The sequence below is a fragment of the Rhincodon typus genome, chromosome 8, assembly GCF_021869965.1.
Source record: "Rhincodon typus isolate 14 chromosome 8, sRhiTyp1.1, whole genome shotgun sequence".
In the NCBI taxonomy this organism is placed as follows: Eukaryota; Metazoa; Chordata; class Chondrichthyes; order Orectolobiformes; family Rhincodontidae; genus Rhincodon; species Rhincodon typus.
This window is the reverse complement of record NC_063339.1, coordinates 51,788,130-51,804,944: the sequence shown is the minus strand read 5'-3', so window position 1 is coordinate 51,804,944 and position 16,815 is coordinate 51,788,130. Positions and strand designations below refer to the sequence as shown.

The window sequence follows — 16,815 nt, the reverse complement described above, 5'->3', positions numbered from 1 at the left end:
TAATGAGGAATGTTATCAAAAATTACAGAGGGATCTTGATCAGATGGGGAAGTGGGCTGAGGATTTGCAAATGCAATTCAAAACAGATAAGTGTGAGGTATTGCACTTTGGAAAGTCAAACAACAGTAGGACTTATACAGGAAATGGTAAGGTCCTGAGTACTGTGGAACAGAGGGACCTACGAGTTCAAGTACGTAGTTTGTTGAAAGTGGTGTCACAGATGGACAGGGTGGTGAAGAAAGCATTTAGCATACTGGCCTTCATCAGTTGAGGCATTGAGTATAGGAGTTGGAACATTATGTTACAGTTGTATAAATCATTGGTGAGGGCACAATTGGAGTATTGTGTACCATTTTGGTCACACTGTTACAGGAAAGCCATAGTTAAACTGGACAGTGTGCAAAGAAGATTTACGAGGATGTTGCGAGTAGTAGTATGGCTGAGGCATAGGGACAGGTTGGCCAGGATAGGATTTTATTCCTTGAAACATAGGAGAGTGAGGGGTGACCTTATTGAGGTGTATAAAATCATAAGAAGCACAGATAGGATGAATGTATATAGTCATTTTCCCAGGGATGGGGAATGGAAAATTAGAGGGCATATGTTTAAGGTGAGAGGGAATAGATTTACGAAGGACCTGAGGCACAACTTCTTCACGCAGAGAGTGGTATGTATATGGAATGAGCTGCTGCAGAAAGTGGTTGAGGCAGGTACAATAGCAACATTTAAAATAAATATTGGATAGGTACACGGATGGGAAGGGTTTAGAGGGATATGGACCAAATGTGGGCAATTGGTACTCGCTGAGTGGGCACCATGGTCAGCATGGACCAGTTTGGGCCGAAATGTCTATATACTCTATGGCTCTATGATTTTAAATTGATTATTAACAAGGCCAGTGCCTGGGAATTAGTTCCAGCAAGTTTTGGAAAAGACCTTTTGCTCAAACAAATGGCAGATGTTGGATGGTAACAGGATGTTGTGGAAGACATGATCAGTCTGTCGCAGACTAGGTCAGCATTTGAGTTGGATTTTGGACTGTACATTCCCTGCCTAACCTCCCATAAGCAGTTCTTGGATGTTCAGAGAATAGAAAACTAAGTTATCAGCATTGCCATTTTATCTGAGTGTACTGTAAAGATGAAGGTGATTGACATCTTCAAAGAAATCAACCAAGAAACCATAATCTATGCCTGCAGAGCAGTGCATCATGAAAACCAGTTAAATAATCTGGTCAGTTTTGTTATTTTCCTTTAACCCTTTACTGAGTTTGTTTGTCTGGCTGTCTTTTATGTGAAAAGAACTGAAAGCAAAGATTTGTGTCTAAAGCATAGACATTATCTAGATTGATTTTACGCTGCTAAAAGTACTAGAGTGTTAATAAATTGTTAAGTCATTTGTTTAAGATACAAACTGGTGCTTGTAATTGATTATTCACAGAGTCTGGGACTGGTTATTCAAAAAGTCTAGTTAGGAACCATTGGGATCAATTTTGAGATTCTTTGAAGGTTTTAATTTTGCTGTGTTGCAAATACAGTGGTAGAAAGGCTAATGTGGATCAGCTGTCTGTCTTCCTGTCATAACATAATGGGGGCTCGAGTCCTGGATCTTGAAACACAGACAATGAAGATGTGGAATTGGATTTTGGTGCTTAGAGTGGGTGATCAAATACCAGGTTTGTACTCTGACTTAAGAAGACATTGGTAACTGTTCAGGCATTTTTGAAAATGTCAGAAGTTTTCCTGGTATGGCTATACAGTATAATTAAAGCAAAACTAGGAGAGTTAGCCAGTAGGCTAGAAATAAAATTAACAGAACATACTAAAAGGGCAGCCATTATAGAATTAATAATAGAACAGTTAGGTTTAGTGGAAATGGAGAGACCAAATCAAACAGGCAGTATATTGGATGCACCAATGAACCTTGAGTTGCAGTTCAGGCAAATGGAAATGAGAAAGATGAGATGGAATTCCAAAGAGAGTTAGAACTTAAAAGTTGTAATTCCAAAGGACAGAAAAAGAGAAATGGAGAAAAAAGAGAAAGGAAGGGCAGAAAGAAGGGAGGAAAAAGAGAAAAAGTGGCAATTTAACTTAAAAATGATACAGTTTATGTAAGCTAAACCAGACAATTGGGAAGACTTGGAGGAGGAAATTTCTAGTCTTAATCCATGGTTCAGTCAGGAGATATTTAAGGTAGTGCAGGCTTTGCCAAAATTTGAAGAAATGTATGTGGAATCATTTTTCATGTTGTTTGAGAAGATAGCAACACAAATGCAATGGCTGAAACCTTGCCCATGTAAAGAAAATTAACTGGAAAGCACAAGCGACTTATGCATCCCTGTTCCAGGAACATTCTAAAGCTTGTGATGAGGTGAAAAGAGCTATTCTAAGCACAAGTGAGTTAGTCCTGGAAGCATACAGATGGGTAGAGGTTTCAGAACTTACAGAAACAGCCTGGACAAACTTGTTCTGAATTTGAAATAGTAAAACAAAATAATTTTGTTTGGTGGATAAGAGGTTAAAGGTAGAGAATACTTTCTATGCTGTCAGCGAAATTATTATTTTAGAAGACTTTAAAGGTCCATTACGTTTTGTAATCAGAACTCATGTAGAAGACCAATGGGTAGCAACAGCAATAAAAGCAGCTATAATGGCTGCTGATTATGAAGTGTTCCATAAATCTTTTTTCTAACCCCCAAGAAGTTTGAGAAGAATAGAATTGAGAGTGTGAAGGGAAGGTAGGTAGCCAGGGTAGAGGTTAGACAGTAAGGAATGCCCCTGGAATTCCTCCTCCTCCAATTAAGACAGAAATTGCTGAGGCTGTAGGTGAAGTTCAGATAATGAAATGTTTCTATTGTAATAAGTTGGGACATGTGCATGCTGAATGTTGAAAGTTGCAAGGTAGGCTCGTAGGACTTACAGGAGTTAGTAAAAATGAGTTAGAGAAAGGAACACTAAAAGATAAAATCTGAGTGAAACCATTTCAGATCCAGTGTCCTGAAGAAGGATCACTGGACCCGAAATTTTAATTCTGATTTCTCTCCACAGATGCTGCCAGATCTGCTGAGCTTTTCCAGCAATTTCTATTTTTGTTTCTGAACAGTAAAAAATAGTTCCTTGGACCAGATTGTAGCTCTAATGATAACAAAAAGGTCAAAGGTGAATTCTGTCATTAGTGATGAAAGGTATGAAACTATACTAAGAGATATAGTGGCAACGCAATCATTTTTACTGGAGAAAGTCATGATTTTCCTTCTAGACAGTTTGGTGGGAGCTAAGGTACTTATAAATGGGATTGAGAGAGAATATGTTCCATTTCCATTATATAAAGTACACTGAAATGTGATTTGTTATCAGGAGAAGTCATTTTTTGTGTAGTAAAGACATTACCAATTGAGAGAGGAGACCTCTGGGTGATGATTTGCCAGGACTAAAGGTATCAGATTCACCCATAATTACAGAATGCACAAAGAAAGTACAAGAATCAGAACAATTACAGAAGCAGGTTACCACCAATGGAAATACCGTCTGACCATGGATCAAACTTTATGTCAAAACATTTTCAAAATATCATGAGTATTTTGGGTATTAAACAAGTAAAATCGACTGTGTACCATTCACAGACCCAAAGTGCTTTAAGAGGTATCAAAACTCTCAAACTGTGATCAAAGCTGATTTTTGTGAGTGTCCAAAGGATTGAGACAGAGGTTTAGGTTTTCTCTTACTTGCAACCAGACATTCTCCAAATAAACCCATTGGCTCCAGTCCTTTCAAATTAGTTTATGGCCATGAAATAAGAAGACTAATAAAACTAGTTAGGGTAAATGATTAAGTCAGAAAAATGAATCGTTAATATTTGAGTATGTGTTCATATCTCTCAATAAGTTAACAGGTACATGTAGAGTTGCACCGGGACATTAACTCATCCCAAAACACAATTAAAGAGTGGAAAGATAAACATACAACAACCAGAACCTTTAAAGTGGGAAATGAAGTTTTGGTACTGCTGTTTTTACAAGGTAAGCCAGTAAAAGCAAAATTCAGCGGTCCCTATAAAGTAATTAGAAGGGTTGTTCAGGTACCATTTAATTGATACTCCTAACCATAGGAAAAAAATTCAATCATGTCATGTGAACATATTAAACAGTATTATCACAGGGAACACAATGAGAAAGTACAGGTGTGTCAAGTAGTGAGTAATAGAGGAGAATATAAGAAAGAAGGATGATAGCAAGGAGTAAAAGATAATTTACAAAGTGAGCTTCCTACCAGTAGATTAAACAATTCACAAATATTTGAGAATTCTGACACTGTATTTTGAATCTGGAGAAAGATCAAAAGAATAATATAGTATGATCGCTCAGTGGCTCAGTGGTTAGCACTGCTGCCTCACAGCACCAGGGACCCGGGTTTGATCCCACCCTCAGGCGACTGTCATGTGGAGTTTGCACGTTCTCCCCGTGTCTGCGTGGGTTTCCTCCGGGTGCTCCGGTTTCCTCCCACAGTCCAAAGATGTGCAGGCTAGGTGGATTGGCCATGCTAAATTGCCCGTAGTGTTTAGGGATGTGTAGCTTAGGTGAATTATAGAGGGATGGTCTGGGTGGGGTGCTCCAAGGGTTGGTGTGGACTTGTTGGGCCGAAGGGCCTGTTTCCACACTGTAGGGATTCTATGATTAAAATACAATGAAATTTGCAAAGATACAATTGGATGTGCCATTTAACCAAACATGACTTAAATATGAGTAGTTTGGACCTGTTAAAACAAAACTCATACTGATTGCATGTTAGGCATGACCACCCTCTGACAACACTGCGCTGACTATCCCTGATCAAACCTATTTCTCCAGGTACAGATTGATTCTGTCTTCATAATTTTCTCCAATTTTTTTTTCCCACTAATGTGAGTTTCACTTATCTATAATTCCTTAGTTCATCCCTACCACCCATTTTAAAAAGTAGAACCACAGTAGCTATCCTCCAGTCTTCTGACACCTCCCTGTGGCCAGAGAAGAATTAGAATTAGGTTCAGAATCTCTGTAATTTCCTCCCTCATCTCCCACAGTAGTCTGGAATATATCTTATCCAGACCAGGGGATTTGCCCATTTTTAAGCCTGCCAAAACCTAAAATACCTCCTCAATCTGCTATGTCAATCTGCTCAAGAATCTCACAGTCTCTCTCTCCAAATTCTGTACCTAAATACTGCTCCTCCTGAGTGCGCTACCAATGGCCTCCAGCTCCACACACAGATAACCCCTGAGGCAGTCAGAAGAAGGGTTGTAGGCAGATAGTCAGGAAAGCCCCAGAGTGCATTTCACTTAAGAAAAGATTTTGTGAGTTGGAAAATGATGAGAGTGTCCATTTCTCTAGGGTGTGCAGTCAGACCCCAGCTACACAAGTGGGGAAATGAAAAAGAGGGAGGACAATACTGTTTGGAGATTCAATAGCATGGGATGCAGACGCAGGTTTCTGGGGCCAGAGTCAAGGAAATCATTGAACAGCTGCTGAAGGGGGAGAATGAACAGTCGGGGGAGAATGAATGGTCAGAGATCATGGTACATATTGGTACCAGAGACTTATGTAGAAAGCGAGATGAGGTCTTGCAACAAGAATTTAGGGTACAGGCTAGCAGATTAAATAGCAGGGCCTCAAAGGTCGCAATCTCTGGATTACTCCCAGTGACACATGCAAGTGATTGTAGAAATAGGCAGAAAGAAGAGTTGAATATGTGGCAGAAGAGCTGGAGAAGGAGGTCCTCAGATTCCTAGATTACTGAGCTTGTTTTGAGGGAAGGTGGGACCTATGCAAATCTGACAGTTTACAAATGGGATCATCACTGTGCAGAGGTTTGCTAGTGCGGTTGGTGGGAGTTTAAACATTTTGTTAGCAGGGTGGGATGCAATGTGGAGATACAGAAAGGGATGATGCACAGACAAGTATGGAAGGACCAAGTCAATCTAGTCAAGCATATAGTCAAGGAGGGAGAGATATGAGAGAGGAAGCGGTGCTGCGATATCCATCAAGAAGTCAATTACTGCAGTAAGGAAGGATGTTATCTTCGAACATCCCACAGGGTTTGGTGCTGGGTCCTTTGCTATTTGTTGTGTACTTTAATGATCTAGACAGGAAACTACACAGTATGATCAGTAACCTCACAACTGTCATGAAAATCAATGGTGTGGTAAATAGCAATGAGGAAAGCTTTAGATGGGGTAATATAGATGGGCTGAGAAGTGGCAAATGAAATTTAATCCAGAAAATTGTGAGGTGATGCATTGTGGAAGCATTTTGGAGGTTCAAATAAGGCAAGGGAGTTCATGTGAAATGATAGGACCCTGGGAAGTACAGAGAATCAGGGATTCTTTGGTGTGCACATCCATAGGTCCTTGCCAGCAGTGCAGAGAGTTAAGTTGGTTAAGAAGGCATATGAGATACTTACCATTATTAGTCAAGGCAATGAATACAGGAGCACAGGGGTTATATTGGAGCTATATATAATGTTAGCTAGGCCACAGCTTGAGTACTGTGTGTCATTCTGGTTGCCATATTGTAGGAATGATGTAGTTGCACAAGAGAAAGTGTAGAAGAGACTCACTAGGATGTTGCCATGGTTGGAGCAAATCAGCTATGAAGAGACTGGGGTTGTTTCCTTAGAACAGAGAGGGCACAGGGGACATCTGATTGAGGTGTACAAAGTTCTGAGAGGTATAAACAGGATAGATAGGGAGATTCTTTTCCATTTTGTGGTGGGGTCAATAAGCAGGAGCCATAGTTTTAAGGTAAGAAGCAAGTGGGTTAGAGGAGATTTGAGAATAGTCTTTATCACAAGAGGGCTGTGGGTATCTGGGCTCACTGCCTGAAAGGGTGCTAGAGGCAGGAACCCTCAAGACAATAAAAGAAATTATTTAGATGAGCACTTGAAATGCAATAGTATACAAGGCTATAGGCCAAGTGCTAGAAAATGGGATTAAAATAGATGGATGTTTAATGGCTGATGTAAATGTGATGGGCTGAAGGGCCTCTTTCATGCTGTAAAAACACTAGGACTGTGGCTTTCAATCTCAGCTCCAGTCTCAAGCAACCCACTTGAATTTTCTACCCAAGATCCAAAAACAGTACCTCCCTGGTAGGCCTATCATTTCAAAAACTCATGCCCCTCTAAACTGATTTGGTCCTACCTCAGGTATTCTTTACTTGCATTGTCCAGTCTCTTCCCACCTGCAGCCATGATTCTTCAGGTGACTTCAATCACTTGAGCAGTTTCTGTCCCCTGTTTAGTATGAACATTGAATGCTTCTGACCGCCACCAGGATTGTCTGTGGTCTCTCTCCTTCTTCCTTGAATGGAGGCCCAAACAGACCCCATCCAATACCTTCCTCTGCCTGACTGATCTTCTTCACACATGGAACTTCTCCTTTAAATCCACTCACATCCTTTAAAATAAAAGGTGTTATTATAGGGCCTGCAGAACCTCTCTTTTTTTCATGAGAAATGTGACGTATTTGTTATTTCAGTCTCACTCTGGCCCCCTTCTTTATCTCTCATGAATAACTATGTTGCATTATTTCCTGCTTCTGCTTGAACTGTAACATTTCGTCAACTTTACTTCTAATGCGCAGTCTTCTCACTCCCACAAGGCCCATCCCTGACTCCTCCCTTCTCTTAATGGACTTCTCTCTCTTCATTTCTAGGCAGAAGCTATCAACTAATAACCTCTATAAACGTAATGGCTCCCACAGATGCCTTGACTACAATTCCCACATTTTATAAGGGATTGTCCCAGTTTGGACAATAAAAACTTCCATTCCATCACTTCTGATATGTTTTCATTTCCCCTCAACTAAGGACTCTCCTCAGATACCAACAGTGGTTGACAGGTAACTCAACAATTTCGTTCTAATTCATGCACTTCTTTTCTCCTGCCCCAGCCCTTCCCTCCCTGCCAGAATATTGATTAGGGTTTCCTTTGTCCGCCTCTTTCACATCACCATGCTCTTTCACATCACATCATCCTCTGCTATTACCTTGTGTGCTCCCACACCAGACCTTCTTTTCTCTCTCCTTAGCATTTTGAAGTGACCTTTCCTTCCACTTCCATGACATCCTGGTGTACTCCTCTGTCACCTCCAATAACACTGTCTTTCCTATGGCACCTTTGTAAGCACAGGAAATGTAAGACTGGCCTCTTACCTCCTATTATCTAAGACCCCAGAAACTTCTCCAGTGATTTACGTGTACATTTTTCAATTTAGTATATTGTATTCACTGCTCACAATGTTGTCTCCTCTACATTGGAGTATCAAATGTAGACAGGGTGACAGCTTTGTGGAACACTTCCCTTTAATCTCTGAACACGATCCTGAGCTTCCAGTCAACTGCCATTTTAATTCTCAAGCCTGTCCTTTCTCTCTCTGTGGCCTGCTACAATGTCCAGTGAAGCTTACCACAGATTTGTGGAAACTTATCTTTCAACTGGGCACTTTACATCCTTCTGGATTGAATATTGTATTTTAGATTTTAGAATTTTAGATCATATTTTCTGTCCATTTTTGTTTCTTTTCATGTTAGTTTGTTTTGATCTCTAGTTTCTCTTTCATCTCCTTTATTTCTGTTTAGGTAGCAATTATTCTTCAATTCACAGCTCCTCTAATTCCAACTTATGTTTCTCTACTTGCCCTCACTTGGCCTTACACCACGAAAACTTCTGACATTCAATCTCTCTTTCCTTCAATTCCTATCACAGATCTTTCTTTCATGCTTCTTCAGGCTCTCAACCCCCTTCATTTGCTCAAGACTTATTACATTTCTAACCTTTTCCTTATCAATATGTAAATATTCTTACTAGAGAAGGAGAAAAACTTGACCTTCTGTTGGGAAGTAAGGCAGGGCAAGTAACTGAAGTGTTAGTAGGGTAACACTTTGGGACTAGTGATCATAATACTATTAGTTTTAAAATATTTTTGGAAAGGACTAAGCCTTCCTTAAAAATTAAAGTCCTTAATTGGAGTAAGACAAATATTACAGTTATGGAACAAAAAATTTCAAAAGTTGTTTGGAGAAGACTATCCGTAGGTAAAGGGACAACTGACAAGTGAGCGGCCATCAAAAGTGTGTTAATGAGACTTCAGAGGCATTATGTTCCTGTTAGAGTGAGAGGTAAGGCTGGTAAGACTAGAGAACAATGGATAAATGAAGATATCACGGTTCCAGTCAAGAATGAAAAAGAATCATATTTTTGATACAGACAACTAGGAACATTAAACCTCTTGAAGAGCGTAAAGAGTGCAGGGGCATTCTTAAGAAGGAAATAAGGAAAGCAAAATGAGGACATGAAATAGCCTTGGCAGATAAGGTTAAAGTTAATCCAAAAAAAATTCTACAAATACATTAAGAGCAAGAGAGCAACTAGAGAAAGAGAAGGGCCTTTTAAAGATTAACAAGGTCGTCTTTGTGTTGAACCTCAGGAGATGGGAGAGATATTAAATGAATATTTCATGTCAGTTTTTACTGTTGAGAAAGAAATGAAGGCTAGAGAACTCAGGTAAATAAATATTGATGTTTTGAAAACAGTTCACATTATAGAAAAGAAAGTGACTGAGGCCTTAGAAAATATAAATCTCTAGGACCGGATCAAGTGTATCCTAGGATGTTGTACAAAGTTAGGGAAGAAATTGCAGGGCACCTAGCAGAAATAATTGTATCATCTATAACCGCAGGTGAGGTGCTGAAGGACTGGAGGGTGCCATTGTTCAAGAAAGACTGTCAGGAGAAGCCTGGGAACTACAGACCTATGACCCTGACATCAGTGGTGAGTAAGTTTTGGAAATGATTCTAAAAGATAAGATTTACATGAATTTGCAGAGGCAAGGATTGATTAAGAATAGTCAGCATGGTTGTGTACGAGGGAAATCATGTCTCACAAACTTGATTAAGTTTTTTAATAAGCAGCCAAAAATATTGATGATTTATTTATTTGGACTTTAGTAAAAGCCTTTGACAAGGTTCCACATGGTAGACTAATTAGTAAAGTTAGGTTACATGGGATTCAGGGAAAGCGGGCCAATTGGATATAAAATTGTCTTGACAGTAGGAGACAGAGGGTGGTGGCAAAGGTTTGTTTTTTTGGAAACCTGTGACCAGCGGTGTTCCACAGGGATCGGTACTGGGTCCACTTGTTTTTGTCATTTATGTAAATGTTTCAGTTGAGAATATAGGAGGCATGGTTAGTAAGTGTGCAGATGACAGCAAAATTGGTGGTATAGCGGACAGTGTAGAAGGTTATATAAGATTACAAAGGGATCTTGATAAATTGGGTTAATAGGCTGAGGAGTCCAGATGGAGTTTAATTTGGATTAATGTGAGTTATTGCATCTTGGTAATATAAACGAGGACAAGACTTATACAATTAATGGTAGGGCCCTGGGTAGTGTTGTAGAACACAGACACCATACTTTTTTTGAAATTTGCAACAAAATTAGATATGGTGGTTAAGAAGGTATTTAGCACCTTGTCTTCATTGCTCACACCTTTGAGTATAGCAGTTGGGACACCATGTTGATGTTGTACAGAATGTCGGTAAGGCCTCTTCTGGAGTACTGGGCCATGTTCTGCTTGTCCTGTTATAGGAAGGATAGTAGCAAATTGGAGAAAGTTCAGAATAGATTTACCAGGATGTTTCTGGGAATGGAGGGTTTGACATATATAAATAGATTGAAAAGGCTGGGACTTTTTTCATTGGAGGGTAGGAGATTGAGAGGTGGCCTGATTAAGGTTTATAAAATCATGAGCGGAATAGATAAGGTGAATGACAAGGGTCTTTTCCCTAGGGTAGGTGAGTTCAAAACCAGGGGACATATTTTTAAGGTGAGAGGAGAAAGATTTAAGAAAGACATGAGGGGCAACATTTTTGCACAGAGTGGTTCATGTGTGGAATGAAATGCCAGAGAAAGTGTTGGATGTATGTACAGTTATAATGTTTAAAAGACATTTGGATAAGTTCATGAATAGGAAGGGTTTGGGCCAAGCGCTGGCAGGTGGGACTAGTTTAGTTTGGTATGTGGTCGGTTGGACTGAAGGGTCTGTTCCAATGCTGTATGACTCTATGACACTATAACTGTGTTATTTGAATAGAGGGTTTTGATTAAAGCCTAATGGTGGACTAATCAAATCATATCTGGAACATAGCGGTTTATACTTGCCTTTAAAAAATATATACATTTAAGGACTAGGCTTTCTCCATAATATACTTTGTGGCGGGGGGTGAGGTGGGTGTCTGGTCTGGTACATAACATTCTGTCAAAAGATGCTGCCAGGCTCTGTTGAGAAATACCAGCACTTTTTGTTCTAATTTCTAACTTTCAACATCCATCATAATTTTGCTTTTTTTCTGATTCTACTCTCAATCAATTAGGTGCCATGAGAAAATTTCTGGTTGCATAGAAAAACTTGGTTTTCTATTTTGTTCCTTTTTAGTATTTTACTTAAAGTAGATCTAACCAAATGAATTAAGTTTATAAGATACTGTCATCTCATATTTTTCTTTCTAGAGAAGCTAGCCTGCTTTCATGTTAGCTGCAGGTAAAATGTGATAGTAAACTATAAGATAATTTACAAAGAACCTAAAGTTAAATTATACTGACTGCTCATCACTCTGAGAATCACTAATTCACACAGATATTTCAAGTAATTTAGTTTATTAAAGTGTATGAAAATAGCTCAAAAATGACATAAGCAGGTAAGAAAATACAGAGTAGGAATTATTTTTGCATATGAACTACCTAGCGCACATTAAATAGCTACTGGTGTAGAAATATTACTTGCACAAAAAGCTATTCTGATAATTTATTACCACATTGGCCACAAAAAATAAACAAAATTGCAATTATTTACATAATGTAGTACAAAACATACAAGGCAAATAATACAAAGATGCATAAACATTATTATATAGAGTTTTAAAATAGATGCTTTAAGGCTTCCTCTTACAAAATGTCATGTTTTATAATGTCCTTTGACAAAAACAATGGTGTAGAATCCAATTGCAGTGTGCATGTTGAGCAAAACCTTTACAAGCATTCTTCGAAAGGAAAAATGTATTTACGTATATTCTACAAAAGTATTTGTATATAGGGAGTGTCTTGCTCATTTAGAACTTCTGCTAGTCAGAAAATTCAATTTTATCTCTAAATCTTCGTGTATTTTCTATGTTTTCTATAATATCTTCTCCTCATTACAAGGGGCCAATTAGGAGACCGTGTTCTAGAGCTCTGACTAGTTATTCAGAACATCAAAAAGAACTAGCCTAAATTGTGTAGGCTCCGGATTATCAGAGAATGGATATGCAACAAAAGATACATGTCAGGACTCCACAGAAGTTCTGATACACAAACTCATGTAGGAATTTTTTAAACTTGCAATAAATAATTCCTTGCTGTCCAGATCCCTGTGCAAATATGTTCGACTCTGAAGTCAAGTGAATGACTTAGGACAATCATATTCCGCCATTCTCTGTGAGGGACCATTACCATTTCTCACTGTCACAGAGAGCATCTGTGTTTATATAGCTTGACAGGCATCACTGCACATCATGCATAAGACAATGCAAAGAGGCGGGTCTCCATGAACTAACAGAGCCAGTATCGGGGTAGAAAATGTGCCATTGTCATTGTTTTGTAGTCACATTGCTCTCTAGCCTGCTGAGGTAACTAACCCACCACTGAACAGTGAACACACTTTACAAGTAGTCTATGTCCAGCACAGTTGCTAAATAAATCAGTCATTTGCATGCTCAGAATAAATAGTTTGGCAGCTGTCAGTGCAAGTTCTTGCTTAAGATCATAATTTCTTTAGTGAGCATGAAATGATCTTGAGTCTTTTGCGGGTTTTTTTTTGGAAAGAATGAAATAATTACATAGAACGCACTACATAGAAGTAGGGCCATTCAACTCAAGTAGTCCAAATAGTCTGTTTGTTTAATTCACCTTTCCTCACCTAACTTTATGAACCTAACCCTTTCGTCCCTTCTTAAGCATGTCTGTACTACTGGCCTCAGCCACTCCCTATGATACACGCCGTCGCTGTTGTCTGTGTAAAGACATTTCTCCTGAATTCTGAGGTCTTAGTGGCTGGAGGCCATTAGCAGCCTGGCCTAGTGGCTAGCTGCAGGAGGAAGTGCTGCCGGTTCTCTGACGGGTGGGACTTGTTGATGTGCCTGCTCAAGCCCGCCGAGCTCAGGAAGCTCGAAGGGCAGTGTTTGCAGGTGAAAAGCTGCCCTCCCAGGCCGTCGGCAGGCTCCTGCTGTTCGGCTGTGGGGCTGAGCAGGGCTGGTTCCCCACAGGTCACCGCATGCCACAGCAGATGCTTGTTGCGGATGTCGGCGGACGGCAGGTTCACATTGCACAGGGGGCAAGGGAAGCTGAGGCGGCTCCACTGCAGGCGCCTGTAGCCCGCGGAGCTGGCGGCCTGGTGGCCAGACAGGTGCTTCTCCAGGGAAGCCTGGCGCCGGAATCTCTTGCTGCACAACAGGCACTCGAAGCGTTCGGGGCGGCCCGGAGTCCCTGGGGAGCCGCCCTCGCTAAGCTCGGTGCTCACCTTGGAGCTGTCCATGGTCTGAAATCCGCGGCGCTCCCCGGCGCTCAGGCCCTTGGAGTTCTCTTTGCTCTCCGGGTCTATACGCTGCCGGGGTCCGGGCCAGTTGTGCCTCTCCTTGCCAGGCTCTGCAGCATCGCTGTTGGCCCCGGAGCGAGGTTTGTGCCACCTGCGATGGGATGCCAGGTTAGCCGGGCAGCTGAAGACTTTCTGGCACTCGGGGCAGCGGTATTCGACCCGGACTATCCTGGAGCATCTGTGCTGGGCCAGCGAGAAGGGATCCGAATAGGTTTCTCTACACAGCTGGCAGATATACCCGGCCAGGAGCTGGGGCTTTGCTGATGCTGGCGCCGCCTGGCAGTCCTTGGCGTCCACTTTAATCCTCAGGCCGAGCACAGGGGAAGTGCTCACCTCGTCTTGGAGACGGAGTTTTCTGCTCATTTTGGGCTTCTTCGGGCGGGACTTGTACTTGCGGTGCCAGGGGTCTGGGCCAGTTCGCTTGGTGCCCGGTAAAGTTGGGGTTTGTGGGTGACTGCTGCCAGGCCGGGTACCCTCTGTCGGCGCCCCCAGAGACCTCTCTCCCGGCCTGATGGCTTCAGCCGCAGCTGAGGGCTCAGCACCAGTAGAGGAGGTGAAGCAGCTCCTATCCAAGGCAGAGGGTTCCAGTCTGTGGCCGGTGGGCACGGCGGGGCTGCAGGAGGCAGCAGACCAGTCAGTGAGGCCAGATTTTGTACAGCCTCTGCTGGTGTAGCCTGTGGCAGGCTCAGTCTCCTCTGTCTGTCCCTGGGCTGGCTCCAAGCCTTGATCCTCTGTCACTCGGCAGTAAAGTCCCTCCGCGCCGCCGCGCTGGGAACCTGACTGTGCAATAAGACTGTCCGGGCACACCGCCGGCCCCACAGCCACTCTCAGAGGGTCGCTTTGAAGTGGCTGCTCGTCTTCAGTCCGAATCCTGTACGATAGCGGTGACCATTTGCTGTTCCTTTTCACTAAGAATCCTCTGGGCATCTTTGAGCTGGCGTTCGACAGTTTTGCCGAAGATGACCCGCGAGGACTTGCGCAGAGCTTTCAGGAACCGAGTCCAGGTCTATTTCTACTTACCCCCTTCCCCCCAACACACACCATCCCCCCACCCCCCTCCCCTAGGTGTGAGCATCAGGAGACGGTGGCACTAACTCTGCACATGCCCTGTCTCGCTTTTATTGCCGAAGGAGCTGTTTATGGAGGGGACTCTTAGTCCAATCAGCGCCACTGGATCGCTCAGGGTGGCTCGGGAGGTGGAGAGAAGGGACAGCGGCACAGTCTATTGCGACAAAGAGGTAACCAGGGATATTATCTGTGAGATGGGTTTAGAAAGAAAACGGCAAGGAAAGCCCCCTTGTCTTGCCGCGCTCAAAAGACACACACACACTCTCTCGCACACACTTTCTCACACACACTCTCTCACACACACTTTTTCACACACACACTCTCTCTCACACGTGTAACTTTTTGTGCATGACATAATTTTCTGCAGCGTCGCGGTCATATTGATGGGGTTAGACTGCTTTCTCAGGTACAGGGTATCACTTACACACCAGGTTTCTGCTTCCAGTGACCGCTTTTCGGGTCTAAATCCGTTTTTCACTCTCCCTGGCCCTAAACAATAATAAATAAAATAATAAAAATAAAAATAAAACAATAATAAAGTAGATATCATCGCCACCCTGTTGCCCGTTTTATTGTATTTTAGACTCAGTGCCTTTCAGCCATGTGAAAATTGACTCGTTCCATGCCAATCTCACAGTCTGTGTATGTTTCCTCGGGTAAGGTATGTTATCGACAAAATCCTTTCGTGTATTAACCTGATGTCAGGTCAGATTAAACGATTCCGCGTCTAATCATTCTTCTCAAATTGTGAATCGACGCAGCGTTTGTAAAGGTTTGGTTTCTCTTGCGGTAAACAAACATGCCTCGATTATCCCGAGAAACGGAAATCAGTTCTCGGATTCGCTTAAATTGTTGATTTAATTGAGTTATCTTTGGTTATAATAAACTATTTGACATGTATGGACCAAGAAAATAACGCTTGTACCACGATAAATCCATTCGATTTCTTAAAGCATTTCCCAGCAGCAAGCGATCAATAGTTATAGTATTTGACACAATTGCAGTAAATGCATTTTACTTCCGTTGAAATAAGCGTGTGATGTTCCTAACTGGGTGAATGCACGGTATCACAGTTTCTTTGTTTCACGTGTGGGACATGGGGTCTGCTTCCCAAACCTGGCGGGTTTTGTTCCAACATCATCGCACAACAGGTGTCTGCAGTGGGTAGTGAGATAACTCAATGTACACGGTTCGGATCAAAATGACGGCAGGGTGTTTGAACACCCAAAGCGTTTCCAGTAAAAGATTGTTTTTTTTCTAAGACCTAGAGAACACAATCCCCTGATAAATATGTCGATTGAACTGTCGTCACTGTATAGTGAAATTACCAGCCTAACATGTCAGAACTGCTTGGTTAGAAAGTCATCAATGTAGTTGCAACAGCGGGGCTGTTTGAAGAGTAAACGCCGGTTCAATGTGTACATAGCAACAGTGTTTTTGTTTATTTTCCGGTTGATTTTCCATCTGAGTCAGTTTTCCGGGAGAGAAGGCCAATCCAACGCCTAATTGTCACCACCATTGAGCGTGCATTTTCGGTAGTGAGGGTGAGGGTTTCAACCTAAAACGTCTGACGTGATTTTGCTCAAGAGTCATATTGAATAACAGGGTGTGCTCTCACAGAGTGTTCGGCTGATGCATAGTTGCGGGCAGTAGGACATTTCCGATAAAAGGGGATTATGCGGATTCTGTCAACGTTGTTTGGTCAGCAAAGTGGAGGGGATTGACGACCTGGTGCTCTTTGAAACTGTGCTTTAAGGAACTGGCAGCATCTCTCAGCTCGAATAAGTCTTGTGGAAGTTAATCAACATGTTTGTTTGAGGAAAGGGCCAGTTTGTACCGCTGCCTGCATTCAGTCATCTGGTATCTCCAGCCGACCACCGGGACTTATTTCCATACAGCTGCCCCGTTTTTATTTTGCCTCTAGCCGGCACTAGACCCAGCAGGATTGACTGTCTAAACACTCCTCTCCTTTCGGAGGAATACATCTTTAAATTACACTTCGATTCAGCCAAAATCAGATTACAGGTTTACATGTTATGTGGAGGTGAGGGGGCCAGGGGGGAGGGGGGGGGCAACTAAAACGC

General features: G+C 42.0%; 1 protein-coding gene across 1 annotated transcript; it reads right to left on the bottom strand.

The window, feature by feature from the left end:
• Nucleotides 1-11,734: 11,734 nt before the first annotated feature.
• Nucleotides 11,735-14,673, bottom strand: LOC109913163 (insulinoma-associated protein 2). Its single transcript, XM_020512641.2, has one exon. The coding sequence runs from the start codon at nucleotides 14,588-14,590 to the stop codon at nucleotides 13,133-13,135; it is 1,458 nt and encodes a 485-aa protein (XP_020368230.2). The 5' UTR covers nucleotides 14,591-14,673; the 3' UTR covers nucleotides 11,735-13,132.
• Nucleotides 14,674-16,815: the final 2,142 nt, after the last annotated feature.